We start from the raw sequence: 13,149 nt of genomic DNA, 5'->3' as shown, positions 1-13,149 counted from the left end.
ATATAAACTGCCTAACATCACAAATAGTTTGTAATTATAAACAATTTGACATTCATAGCAGAAAATCAGTTACACAACATTTGGACATTGAGACTATACTTAACTCTTGGAGTGGAAGCAAGCGCTGAATTTTATGATGAGAAGGAAAACTTGTTTACAAGTCTACAGTACAAGGACTCTTCAAGCTTAGAGAAATCCCCACCCCCACCCCCCACCCGATTTATATATGGCAGCATAGAAAAGGAAAAGAGAAAAGAAGGCATGGCTGACGCTTTGGGTTTAATATTAGTAAATATCTTAGGAACCTAAATTCTTTCCTAACTTCCAAAACTGAGAAAAAATTACTTCCAAAGGAATGTAACCAAGGAAAATAAAGTCAGATATGTTGCATCCACAATAGGATTTGATGTCCTTCATTGAGTACAGTATTTGCGAGATCATCCCACTAGGTGGCTTACAGTGTGCATATCTCCACCTAAAGCACATCAGAGACAAGCTCCCCACACCCAGCTGATTAAGAAAAATACAGGGTGAGGAAAAGTAAGGGGGATTTATTACTCTGTTGTGGATAATTGGTTTCGTTGGGGTTTTGTACCCAACCTGTACAGTGCCCGGAATTGGAACGCCTGGGAATCATAGAGTAACCGAGTGCAGTGCTCTGGCCTGGCTGCTGTTCCCACGTTGCACCCATGTGCTATGTCTCCGGTCCATGGCGATCTGTCACATCCACAAAACGAATCTAGTGGCCATTCCGGCAAGATAGGGCTGAGGGCACCCATTCAGATCTTTCACCCCAATGCTCTTTCAATACATCTAAAGGCAAGTGGCTGAAACAAGTCATTTCCTAAAGTCACATCCAGCTGTGCAGAATACACCCTCCACTGAGAAAGGGTTACAAAAGGTACTTCAAACAAACAAACAAACAAAAAAGGTACTTCCAACATCTGAGTATCTATGAAGAAGTATGCCCACAAATCCAGAATTGAAACTTGGGAGGAGTTTAAGACCAAAAACATGATGTAAAAGTAAAAACAAAAAATTCTACTCACTAATCAAAAAGCTGTAAAGCTTACCCACTGAGAAAAAGATATTGTATCTAATCTCCCAGTAGGATGGAACCTACAGATCATATCCATCATTTGTCTTTTTGCTTCTCACACCTGAGCCAACTCTACCCCACAGTCTACAAGAGTTCACCATGGCAATTTTAATTCTGTGCTTATTTTGATAAGACTTAAAATGTTTCTATCATCCTGTTCTGGAACATCTGAATGACTCCTTCTAAAGCAAGTACAGCCAACCCACTCTACGTCCACAGCCTCAACTCTTTTGGCATCAAGTGCTGTAACTTTGACATGTGCACAGCAAGTTAAGGCCAGAGGACATAATTTCACTCTGCAGGAATGGAGACTCCCTAGCAGTGCAAAACTGACTCAATCCATGGCATTCTGAAATACAACACACGAAACTTAGCATTCAGCACCACAGTCATACTGGGAACACCAACTTAATTTGAGCAAATAGTATCTGTAGCTTTATGTTGCTATTTTGTATTTTTATTGTTTATACAGTTTTATTAATATTTACATCATCAACTTGTCTGGGTTGTATCGGTGTGTAAAACCCATATGCGTAAGGACACCTACCTTATATTTATCAATATTTAAGTGACAATGTAATTAAAGTAACTGAGGCAATGCTGTGTGCCCACAATTTTGCTGTTAGGCTTCTACTTTTTCATTTTTAATTATCCCAAACATTTCTAAAGTTTGAGAAACACCATAATCTTAAGGTTATTAAGCGAGAGAGAGAGAGACCTTCCAACCAAAATGTGTCCATCTCCTAACATCTGCAAATAAACTGGGGCATAATGGATATAGGGTCAGTCCTTGAGTTCACGACCCGAGCAGAGATAAAACTTTCCTCGACAGCATTTCCCAAATTTCTTGAGACTTTTGTTAACACCTTCCTCCTTCATCCCTTAAATCTCACTGCGAGTGTGAGGAGGACTCAGCCCCAGTTTTAAGCAAGTGATTAATAATGACGATGGCTTGAAAGATTCAGTGCAAGTCACAAAGGTTCAAAGCTAGAAGTTTGTCCAAAAAAAGAGGTGATGTCTTGGGGATGGGAGGAAAAAGGAAATAAGAGAGGAACACATGACCAATGCATCAAAACATCTGTAGGGATGCCATGTAGAAGTAGAATGGGCCTTATGGAGCTCTAAATAGTGGCTCTAGAATTATGGGCAGGGGGAGGGTGATATACGACACAAATGGTGGTTTAAGATGCTGCGGACCAGTACTATTTATCAAAGAGCCACTGCATGCTAGAACTCTGCTCAGTGTTTCATGTACATTATAAGGTTCATGCAGAATCTTCTTGCTATTGGCATTGGTCCCGAACTAGTAAGAGATGAGTTTACATTGGGCTATTTCCCAATTTCTTTCTTGTACAGAAACTTGATGAACATAAGTATAATCACTAGGTGTCCATAACTTCTTTTTTCTGTTCTTGATTCTTCAGCAGATAAGGCAAAATGCTGTTAAGTAAAACGACCAAGATGATGGGCAAGGGTATTGGGAAAGGGAGCATCAATCACTGCCTTTCAGAAATAATTATTGTTGTTATTTTACAAAATAATCTGAAGTTGTAAAAGATACATAGTGAAGAAAGAGATAAATCAATGACAGTATTTTAACACTTCTATTGTGATATATTTTGGTTGCAAGCGATTACAATTTAACCAACCAATAACCAACAGGTAGCATAGTAGATCATACTACCTGTAGATTATTTTAGTCACTTTGTTTGAAGTGTTAGTAAATGTTATAGTGCAATCAAAAGTACTTAAGTTGATCTCACAAATCAGTATCTTCCCACTCCTTCAGTCTCTAAGGTAGTAACTTATGAAAAGTTACCATATGACCAGCCTGTTGATTTAGGCTGCAGAAGACATGGCAAACAGGATTAAATACCCTGGGTTAGAATAAAAATTGCAGCATGTCTTAAAGAATGAAAATTCTAGCCTTAAAATATTTCCAAGTCACAGAACATAAAAGGTACCAGATTGTATTATAGCTATATATTAAATTTGCTAAAGACAATGCTTCAGAATAAATGTACAAGGTGAACCAAACTAAGTCTTAGCTACGTCAAAGAACTAACACAAAGTAGACACTAAAAATATTAAGGGCCTTAGAATAATCCTGGGATTTAAACACAAACACACACAAACACACACACACACACACAAAATAAAGGCAGAAGAATTTAGTTCTAACAGACGCCTAAAGGGAAACATCAAGTCAGGCATCTTAGGCATTAGTCAAATTGACAAACTGTTAAACTATCAATATATTGCATCTTTTCCTTGAATAATAACTTATTTAAAAAACTGAGCTATGAAGATGCAAGGAATAGTTGATTTTTGCATGAACTTATTCTACTTCTACATGTCTAACCAACTGTCAAGTTGGCTGTTGTGACTAAGAAAGATTTTTAAAAACACTTAAATCTACCTATGTCCATCTATTAAAATACTTTATATTTGTATATGGCACAAAAGTAAAATTAGGCCTCAAGCATCATATGCCAGAAGTATCTGTTGTGTGGGATAGAGAAACAACTAAGATTGTGGTTCCTCCTGGCCCTCACTGGGTTTGTAATTTTCTTTCTTGAAAACTATGGAGAAGATCCTCCTATAGGTGACTGGGGGTTCTAAGAACTCCATCTAAACATCGATCAACCACATCTGAACACAAAACCTGGCCAACTTTTAAAGAGAGACACAGAGCCAGACACAGTCAAGATCATTTCTCTGTCCCATTCCCAGAAGTATTTCTCAAGATCACTGAATTTTAAAGGGGAAAAAGGCCTTAGCAATTACCTAACCTGTCTTTCATTTTCAAGATGAGGAAACTGAGGTCAAACAAGGCAACTCTGCAGAATCTGAATGCAGAGATGTTACTTTGCAGGTATAGAGGACGATGCATTTTATTTCAGGAACCATACAGGAAATATCCTAAAATTGTCTTTACACCTACAGTGACAAGGACCACTGCAATCTTCATTTCTCAAACATCCGTGATTTACAGGTTTAGCTGCACAGTGATGGAGCAATGGATTGCTGATCTATTAATGACCTATGTAAACCTCAGGGGTTAAAATGGACGCCATTTCCTCACAGGTAGTAGAACACAGCAGATAAGAATACAGAAGTTCAAAAGCAAGGAAGAAAGGCCTCAACTTCCAGCCCCACCTCTTACAATTGGTGCAACGGGGCAATTTGTTTACCCTTTCTGAGTATCAGCTTCCCCACCTATAAAATGGGGGACAATGCAACACATAAAATGATTGCATGTAAAACATCTGATACATTATAGTCATGCTTAGAAGCAAAGAATCCCTAATCCTTAGGGTAGTTATTTTATCAGAAGTGATAAAAACAGAAGTGTGGGAGTGTGTGTGGGGCGAGGAGAAAAAGAGGCAGCCAGGATATACAGATTTACAGCTACTCCCCGGCCTTGCCAATGATGACGAAAGCAGTTTGACAACCACTAGCCAAGGGGAGTCTAGTTTCCTTTATTTCACATCACGGAAACCATCAGATATCAATTTCTATAGTTTAAAACTTCATAAAATATTTATCTTTTCTTATAACTACCGGAGTATCGTTATGTCATACTCTAATCTTATAAATGCTCTCCCAAATATTCCCTTTCCTCAACCCTTTAGGATTCTTCTCCAAATTAAAAATGTCTCTTCCCATTACTTCTGGAAAGAGTTTATTTGCCGCTGGACTATCTAAATTTCCCTGTTGTAAGGAAACGAGATCAAGCGAAGAATCAAATGTATAGAAGCAGGTATTGTGGCAGCGTCATTCTCTCCACAGTGATGACTGAGCACAGCGCCTTTGATTTACCTGAAATGTAGGTCAATTTTTCAAAATACCTATTTTCATAAATACACAGGAACCACCGCATTCAAACTTAATTCATACAAAACTTCTCCTTGACAGCCAAGGGAAGTAAAATCATTTTCTGGGCTATTTCTTTAGACGTAAAAATTCATTATTTATAAGTAAAATTGGTGTTCTATTTAGAAGGAAAATCATTTTCTGGGCTATTTATTGTGTGGCCAAGATCCCTGACCTCACAACGCTCTCAGTCTAGTGCAAAAGACAGACCTGATATGCTACTAACAACAAAGGAAAGTGTTACAACAGAGGTCAGGACGAATGCTGGAAGCAGAGGGAAGAGTTATAAGCTTGACCTTAAGCCTTGGCTCCCACAGCTGTTCCTCTGGGAAGACTTTTGCATCATCCTGGCCAGTGCAGCACTTTAGCTGGGATGCGTGTGTGCGTGGACATGTCCGCTGTCTCTCTCTCTCCCTCTAGAATATGAGCGTCTTGAGGGAAGAAACTGTACCCCCAGCACCTGGCACAACAAAGATATTCTCAAGCAACAAGTATTTGAGACCATTATCCCTGGTCTGGGAAGAGACCTCATACGGAGGTGAAATTTGAAAACAGATTCTTCAAGAAGAATCTAGAAGTCTGCCAGGTAGAGAAGGCTTTGAAGACCTACGATTTCAATGTTAAACTACCATGTCCAGTCATCACATATGCCTTTAATGTGTAATGCTTTTCACTTCTATGTGCAAATATCTTATAACTCAGTGAGGAAAGAAACATTCACCCATAACAAGTTCCAAGAGCTCAGTTTCTATTACTACTATAAAAATCTATCTTTCAAGGGGGAAAAAAAGTCCCTATGATATGGGTTCGTTTGAAGACTTGTTTTCATTTAAGGAGAAACTCTCTCAGTGATTGTATTTTGGTTTAACACCTTCAAAGACCTTGACCTAACCAAACAGATTCAATAAACTAGGGTTAGTAAGAGAACATCAGAAACTTGAAGTGCGTGCTTTCTTTAGAACCTTGTTTTTCTTAAATTCAAGTTAATTCATGCTAATCTTCTAGTTAACTTAATGGAACAATGGAAGTCTCACTGATCAAAATCATAAAAAATTCTCTCACATGCCAAAAAATTCAAACAGCTTATTTATTGTTGACTGAGGGATAACAGGAAGAAATAACACAAAACAACATTTTGGGATGAGAGAGGCAGAGAACGGTAGCTATCAGTAATTATTTTGGCTCCTGGCAAACACTTCATCAGAGCCAGACACCCACTCCCTGCTTGGTCGGAGGATATCTGCGGCCTTGGCAACTTTCTGGAAGACAGGATCTGGGTGGGGAAAGGCAGCGCAGCCCATTAGACACTCAGTAAATAGCCACCTAGGTAGGGAGAAAGCATGGACTTTTAGACAAGAAGGGATTTAAGTTAGAGAGGGGATCTGCCAACTTCTCATTCAACAGAAAAGGACACTGAGGGCCAGAGGACTGAGGTAAATTTTTCTTAAATCCACAATCAGGAGAACCCAGGGAGCCTGACTTTGTCAGGCATTGTTGCTACAATCCTTGGGCATTTCTCTTTAGGGCATCACACATTTACCAATACAGCCAAAATGTTCGGAATGGGAAAATACTCCTGGAACAAAACTAAGACAAGAAGTTCTGACTCTTAGCCCCAGACGTGAGAACATAAGAATGAGTCACCTGCACATCCTCAGTTATCTACAAATTTGGCTGGCTCGCGGCTTCAGACAGCTCAACCCGATTTTCTCAATATTGACAATGATGACTAACAGTCTTCCTCTGAGTGAAGGCCCCCATCTAGTTTGAAATAAACAGGGTTACCGGGATACACAGCACCAACTCGGTGAAATTAATCCAGCAAGGGGAGGTAAACCAATAGGCTGGAGATGCCTGCTGGTTTAGTGCAGGGCAGGAGAAGTGCCAGCCAACACCTGAACACTGTGGTCACCAGAGACTCTCAAGGTCAAGAGCTGGGGAAAAAAAAGAAATCTGGGCCATGCAAATTTCTTTTGTCATCTGAGTTCAGTGGGGTTGGGGTTCTGAATGAGTGTTCATGCCTGGCAGCCTTAGTCATCACTTTCTATTCTTCACTAAAAACAACACCTCCTCAACCACAAAGTTCATGGGATGAAAGAGGCAGAAGAGGAAAGTGTCAAACATAATGGTGTAAAAAAAAATTACCAGAGACTCAATGTAAAAAGATGAACTAAGATGAAATAGTCAATTTTTTCAACATAGGCAATACTACACACCAATTTTTAGTGATGCAAATAAAATTTTCAGAGATAGCTGGTAAGTTCTGCATGATAAATCTAAACAATGAAGCACACAATTTTAATGAAAAGTTGAAACCATTTAAATTCTCAAATGATTTTGAGCAGTAATGATTCTTTCTTAAAAACTCTCTTGCAATAGGGTATTCCACTCATTTTCTGGAAAAATTCAAGACTTAGACAAAGATCCATTGTCAGGGAGAATGCCACTATTACAAAAGAAACGCACACGTTTTCTTCTTTTGCAGTAAGTGAATACGGCTTGAAAGAAGTGGGCAATTGGTGAGACTAGAAAAATATATTTTTTGTGCAAGTATTTGTGTTATATCATTATTTACCACGTGGTGTAATTTGAACTCTACATATACTTAGGGTTTCTTGTGCTTCAAAAATCAGTGAATGAATGATTAGAAGAAAATGTGTCAATCTCGTGCTTATAACTGAAGCTACAGTCTGATAATCAGACTCAGTGGACCATGCACAGGCTGAGCAATGACAAAAAAAAATGTACACTATGTGTTCTTATTAATGTGCATAATGGTTATCTTGACCATCTCCCCAATAATGATATTAATCTTTGGAGTACATTCATGTCATGTAGCAAATACATTGATAAAATTACCTCACAGAGGTATTAACATTGTTGTCCGTCCTCATACCACACCATGCACGGCATCCCAAGGGCATGTGAGTAATGAGCGCTTAATCAATAGGCATTGCCTTGATCCCTCCACAGGGCTGCTAATGTAGGATTGGGTCAGTCAGAAAATGTGTTACTTGTGTTACCCAATTTTGAAATATCTAGCAAATGTTGCTGTTAAGTATTTAACACAATAAAGAAAAGTGACAAAGCCCTTTTAACAATGTATCTTTATTTTACTTATACTCCTCTGGTACAATGTATCTTTATTTCACTTATATTCCTCTGGTTGTCATCACCTCCTCAGGAAGCCTTTAAAACCAAAACACACAACTAACCAAGTGAATGTGTGAAGCTGCTAACACACACATAGGCTGAAGAGACAACTTAATTTTGGCTGGGTCCTCATCTAAACCAGGGCAGGAAAAACTTCTGGTAACAGTGACAAAATAGAGAAACTCAACCACTTCCAGGATTCCTCAGTGTGGCTACTATATTGATTTGTTAGAAATGAATTGTGGATGAAAGAGCATACACTGCAGGTACTGTGGGGCAAGGTATGTTGCTTAAGTTTGCTCATCTGTAAAATGGGCATATTACCTCCAGAACATAACACAAGAATATGATGAAATAATGTAAGAAAAACAGTTGGATCAAAGTTCAGTTTCTTTTCCCTGTTAAACCAATATCACTATGACTATATGGAATGTGCCATTTGCATGAAGAAAGATGAATGAGAGCAGACTGCATGTACGCATGCAGTCAGCAAGTACTTGGGTTCTGTCTGATCTTTACAGGTGCTGTTTGGATCTGGCAATAGGTTCTAGCTACAGGTATACCTTGTTTTATTGACACTTCATTTTACTGCACTTCACAAACGTTGCCCCCCCCACCCCTTTTATTTATCTTTTTACAAATTGAAGGCAAGACCCTCTGCCCGCAAAAAGATTACGATGTGCTTTATTGTGATACTGGCTTTACTGAGGTGGTCTGGAACCCAACCCACAATATCGCCTAGGTATGCCTGTACTTAGTAATGTGGTTTTTTCCCCCTTAATGGAATGAGAAAATATTGCAGGAATTCAAGGATAACACAACATACAGCCAATCAGTCCCTTTGAATGAATGATAGTTGACACTCTAGGACTGCTAATTTATAATAGGCACCAACCACTGATTCCAGGGGCCGCTCTCATCCTAACTAGCTCATTTCAGTGAGAGGAGGCACGAGGTGAATTGGCCTTGATTCACCTCATTACCAACCAAATGTGGAAAACCCTTTAGCACAGTGGTTTTCAACCTTGGCTGAACATTCTAATCACCTGGGGAGCGTTTAAAACTCAGGATGCCCAGACCACACCCCCAAACCAATTACATCCTAACATGGGGGGGGCAGGCACCCATATTTTATAAAGTCCCCATGACCCAAGATGCAGCCAAGGTTGAGAACCATTGCCTGGGATCAACCCTTCTGACTTCATGTAACTTCTGCTGCAAGCCAAGCCAGGAAAGCCAACCCAGAGCACTTTACAACCACAGCTTCTGAATAAAGCAGGTACAACAGGGCCCCATACGCTGGAACACTACAGGTGCCTGCACTGAGGTCCACAGAAAGGGCGGAACAGACAGCTTTCTAACTAAAGGGCTACCTAGATCCTCACCAGAGAGTCATTTTTTTTCAAATTGTTTGCACTTCAAAAACAAACAAACAAAACACAAGTTGGTCAATATTAGGAGATATCACCAAAGCCCAAAGCCATTAGCATTTTTCTTTCTTTTTTTTTTTTAAGGCAAATCTCTTGGGAAGGACAGAGTATACTAGGTGGGAGCACGCTCCACACAGAGTCTAGGGAAAAGCAGAGAACCATACAATTCCCCCGGCCGCCTAGAAGACACCACGCCGGCTCCCCCCAGCGAGGGGCGGGCCGGTGAGCGCGGGCCCGCGGCCACTGCACCTGCTGGGCCGCACCTGCCGCGCCGGGCCCTCTCCTCCTACCTTCCAGCAGCTCGTCCAGGCTGGTGACCTTCCTGCTGCCGTCGATGGTGTAGATGGTGCGGACGCCCTGGGGCAGGTTCACGTTGTCTGACAGCGAGCGGGTGAGCTCCACGAGCAGCGCATCGAAGGACCGGAAGCGGTCGCTGGAGATGGCAAACAGCAGGCCCTTGAAGTAGCGGTCCCCATTCCGGTAGAAGCGCGCCTTCTTGGCCTTTTTCTCCGAGCTCAGGGCCTGCAGGGTCCGCGTGCGGTAGAAGCTGCAGTGGGCACTGTGCGCCGGGCTGGGGATGAGCCCGTTCCCCTTGGGGCCCGAGCTACTACTGCCCCCGGAGGAGCTCGGCGCCCCTCTCCGCGACCCGGGTCGCGGCCTTTTGTCCCGTTCCTCAAAGTGTTCCAGTTCAATGCTCCTGGTGCTGGCCATCGCGGCTGCTCCAAGGGCTCCACGCAAAAAGAAAGAAAAGTCCTGGCCAAAGCTTGCAGGTAGCCTAGAGTCAGCGCAACGACCAGCTCGGGGACGCGAGACGCTAATGGGCCTTAAAGCGCTGGGACACCTGGCTCTGGCATCCCGCCCTCTCCTCGCAGGTGGGGCCGCTGAGCTGCGGATATACCGGCCGGCCCGCGCCCCCCTAAAAGTGACCGCAGCGTCGAGCTGCCAGGCTCATTGTCCAGCACGGATGGCTCAGTCCCTCCCGCCTGCCGGGGAGCCCCACGCGTGCCCTAGCGCCTCCTTCCCCCAGCCACGCCTCACAAGTCCCGCCTGGGGGCCGGCCGGGAGCCGCCACGCTGGGCCGCCCGAGGCTCGCCCCGGGCCCGCGGGCGCACACAAAGCTCGATCGCGCAGGACCGCCGGCTCGCGTCCGCCCGCGGCTCCCGGGAGCGCGGCGGGGAAAGAAGGCAGCGGAGGGGGAGGGGCGGGGAGCGTGGGAGCGGCGTCGCGGGCCCGTGGGGGCGGTGCGCCCGGCCCGGCCCGCCCACGCGTCCGGCCCCAGGCCCTGCCCGAGGGGCGGCGCGCGCTGGCTGCTCTGGGAGGGCCGCGCGGGGCTCCTTCCTCTGCGGAGTGCGGCCCTAGCGGGAGGTAACGCAGCCCGCCTCCCACGCGGTCGGCCGGCCCAGCCCGGCGGCGAGCACCCGCGCTCGGCTCCCGCTACCTCGCCGGCGGGGCCAGCTGTCAGGGCTGGAGGGGCTTCTTGCCCCCGAGGGATGGCAAAGCCCGGGGGGGAGGGAGCGAGAGGAGCGGGGGGGGGGGCGGACTGGGCCGCGCGGAGGCGCTGCAGCGCGGGCGGAGCGGCGCCCCCTGGGTCCTAAGCAGCCAGCCCGCCTGACGGCGACAGCCCCGCGCCACGCGCTCCTCCGCCTGGGAAACGCAGACGCGCAGGGGGAAAAACCCACAAAGGAAGGAGAGTCAAGGGCAGGGATCGCCTCCCTTCGCCAGCTTCCAAATGAGGAATCGAAGCCAAGCTAGGGCAGAAATTTGAAACATGGCATTCATTGTGGGCACCAATTGTAATATGTAAAATCAGATTTGGAGCTTGATTTAGAAATCCTTTGGTAAACAGCCTCCACAGTTTCCATTGCAGATTCCATAACACGTTCAGTAACTTTGAATGCTCAGAAGTTACTGGTTTTTGAGGGATTTGTTTAACCTACAAATGTTAATTCAGAGCGTACCATGTGCCAGGCATGATTTCTGTCACTGGGGATGCGTTCGTAAAGGAAATGGATAATCCCTCCACCCTCGTCTCCTACCCCCTATATTCAAGTGGTGTTTAATGTTATCAATTTGAGCTACTTATTAAATACTAAGCCGAACATTTGTAAGCGCCCATCATTCTAGAAATCTTAACTTAGTAGTGTCAGGTCAGTAGCTAAAGTATATTTTCCAAAGGCTTGTGAGAACCATTAGGTACATCCATTTTGCCATCCAGAAACAATGAAACTAAAAAAAACGTTTAGTCCTCATCTGATAGGTAGGTAAACTATGGTTCTCTGAGTGGCCCTAGACAGTAAATTCAAACTAACCTGTAGGGTAGAAAAGCATAATGCTTTTCTCGCCACGAACTTAGTCTGGGAAAGCATAAGAGAAGGAGGAAATATATACAGTAGTTCTTAAGCAGCTGTGAAATTGCTGCCCCTGGCATGACAATGACTCAGAGGATTCCTGGTCAGTGCCCCATAGCTCCCCCAGGGTAGTCTCAGGCATACCTGGGAGTACCTGACTTCTAGAACCAGAACTGTAGCATGCTGGGAAGTCAGAGTTAATTGGAGACTTCGATGTAGTTTTTCAAGGGGGGAAATTCTGAAGTATAATTAGGTCCACTTCCAACATAGACCTCAACCAAAAGCAATTAAATCAGAATTACTGGGGATGGATTTCTCCAACAGTATTTTTTTGCAAGTGCTCCTCATGTATAGCTAGGGTTTCCAACCATAGGCTGTGACATTAAGAGTCAAATAAATCAGTAATTCTTCTCAAACTTTGATGGACTTATGTGTAGTCAGGGGTCTCATAAAATGCAGATTCTGATTCAGTAGGTCTGGGGTAGAATTTGAAATTATATAAGGCCCCATTAAGTACTAGTAACTGCAGAACCTGTCGACTTTGTTAATGGCTTAAAAGGGGTATGTTCATTTGTTTTGCTATTAGTATTTCTTGGGGGAAAAAAGCATTTGTAATCTATGGCCGAAGTAACAGATGATCTCAAACTTAGTGATTTACAACAATAAACACATATTATCTCAGCAGTTTATGTGGGTTGGGAATCTAGGAACAGCTGTCCTCCTCATCTCCTGAGACTGCAATCAAGCTATTGACTGGGGCTGCAGTCATCTGAAGATTTTTAGGATATGTGCTGCCGAAGCGAGCACCTGCATCTGAAGATTCAACTGAGGCTGGAAGGTCCGTTTCCAAGATGGCTCACTGACACAGATGTTGCTAGGAGGCGTCAGTTCCCTGCCTTGAGGACCTCTCTATAGAATCTCTTGAGTGTTGTCACAACATGTCACCTGACTTTCTCCAGAGCAAGCATCTAAGAGAGAACAAGGTAAAAACCACAATATCCTGTGTGATGTAGCCTTGGAAGTCATACAGTGTCATTCCCTAAATATCCTATAAGTTATACAGGTCAGCTCTATTCAGTGTGGGCGGAGACTACACAAGTGTCTGACCACCAGGAATCAGGGGTCATTGGGGTCATCGCGTAGGCTGGTAGCACAGGCTTCAGTCATTCAGTCTTTAGGCTTCAATCATTCAATTTAGGACACTGACATAAACATAGTTTCTCATTCAAAGATCCTTGATGAA

The 13,149-nt window shown here is 43.6% G+C and overlaps 1 protein-coding gene across 8 annotated transcripts in view; it reads right to left on the bottom strand.

Annotated features, from left to right (window-relative positions):
• Window positions 1–10,833, bottom strand: part of DCLK2 (doublecortin like kinase 2) — a 134,425-nt gene extending 123,592 nt beyond the window's left edge. For all 8 annotated transcript variants that reach the window (XR_013995044.1, XR_013995045.1, XR_013995046.1 and 5 more), the window contains exon 1: window positions 9,849–10,833. Coding sequence is in view for 4 of the 8 variants with exons in the window: in XM_081075614.1 (XP_080931740.1) it covers window positions 9,849–10,269 (421 nt within the window). In the remaining 4 variants the exon portion in view is untranslated. The remainder of the gene's footprint in view (window positions 1–9,848) is intronic.
• Between the last annotated feature and the right edge of the window lie 2,316 nt (window positions 10,834–13,149).

This window comes from Rhinolophus hipposideros (assembly GCF_964194185.1).
Source record: "Rhinolophus hipposideros genome assembly, chromosome: 16".
NCBI lineage: Eukaryota > Metazoa > Chordata > Mammalia > Chiroptera > Rhinolophidae > Rhinolophus > Rhinolophus hipposideros.
The sequence above is the reverse complement of the archived record's forward strand: the minus strand, read 5'-3'. Positions and strand labels throughout refer to the sequence as shown.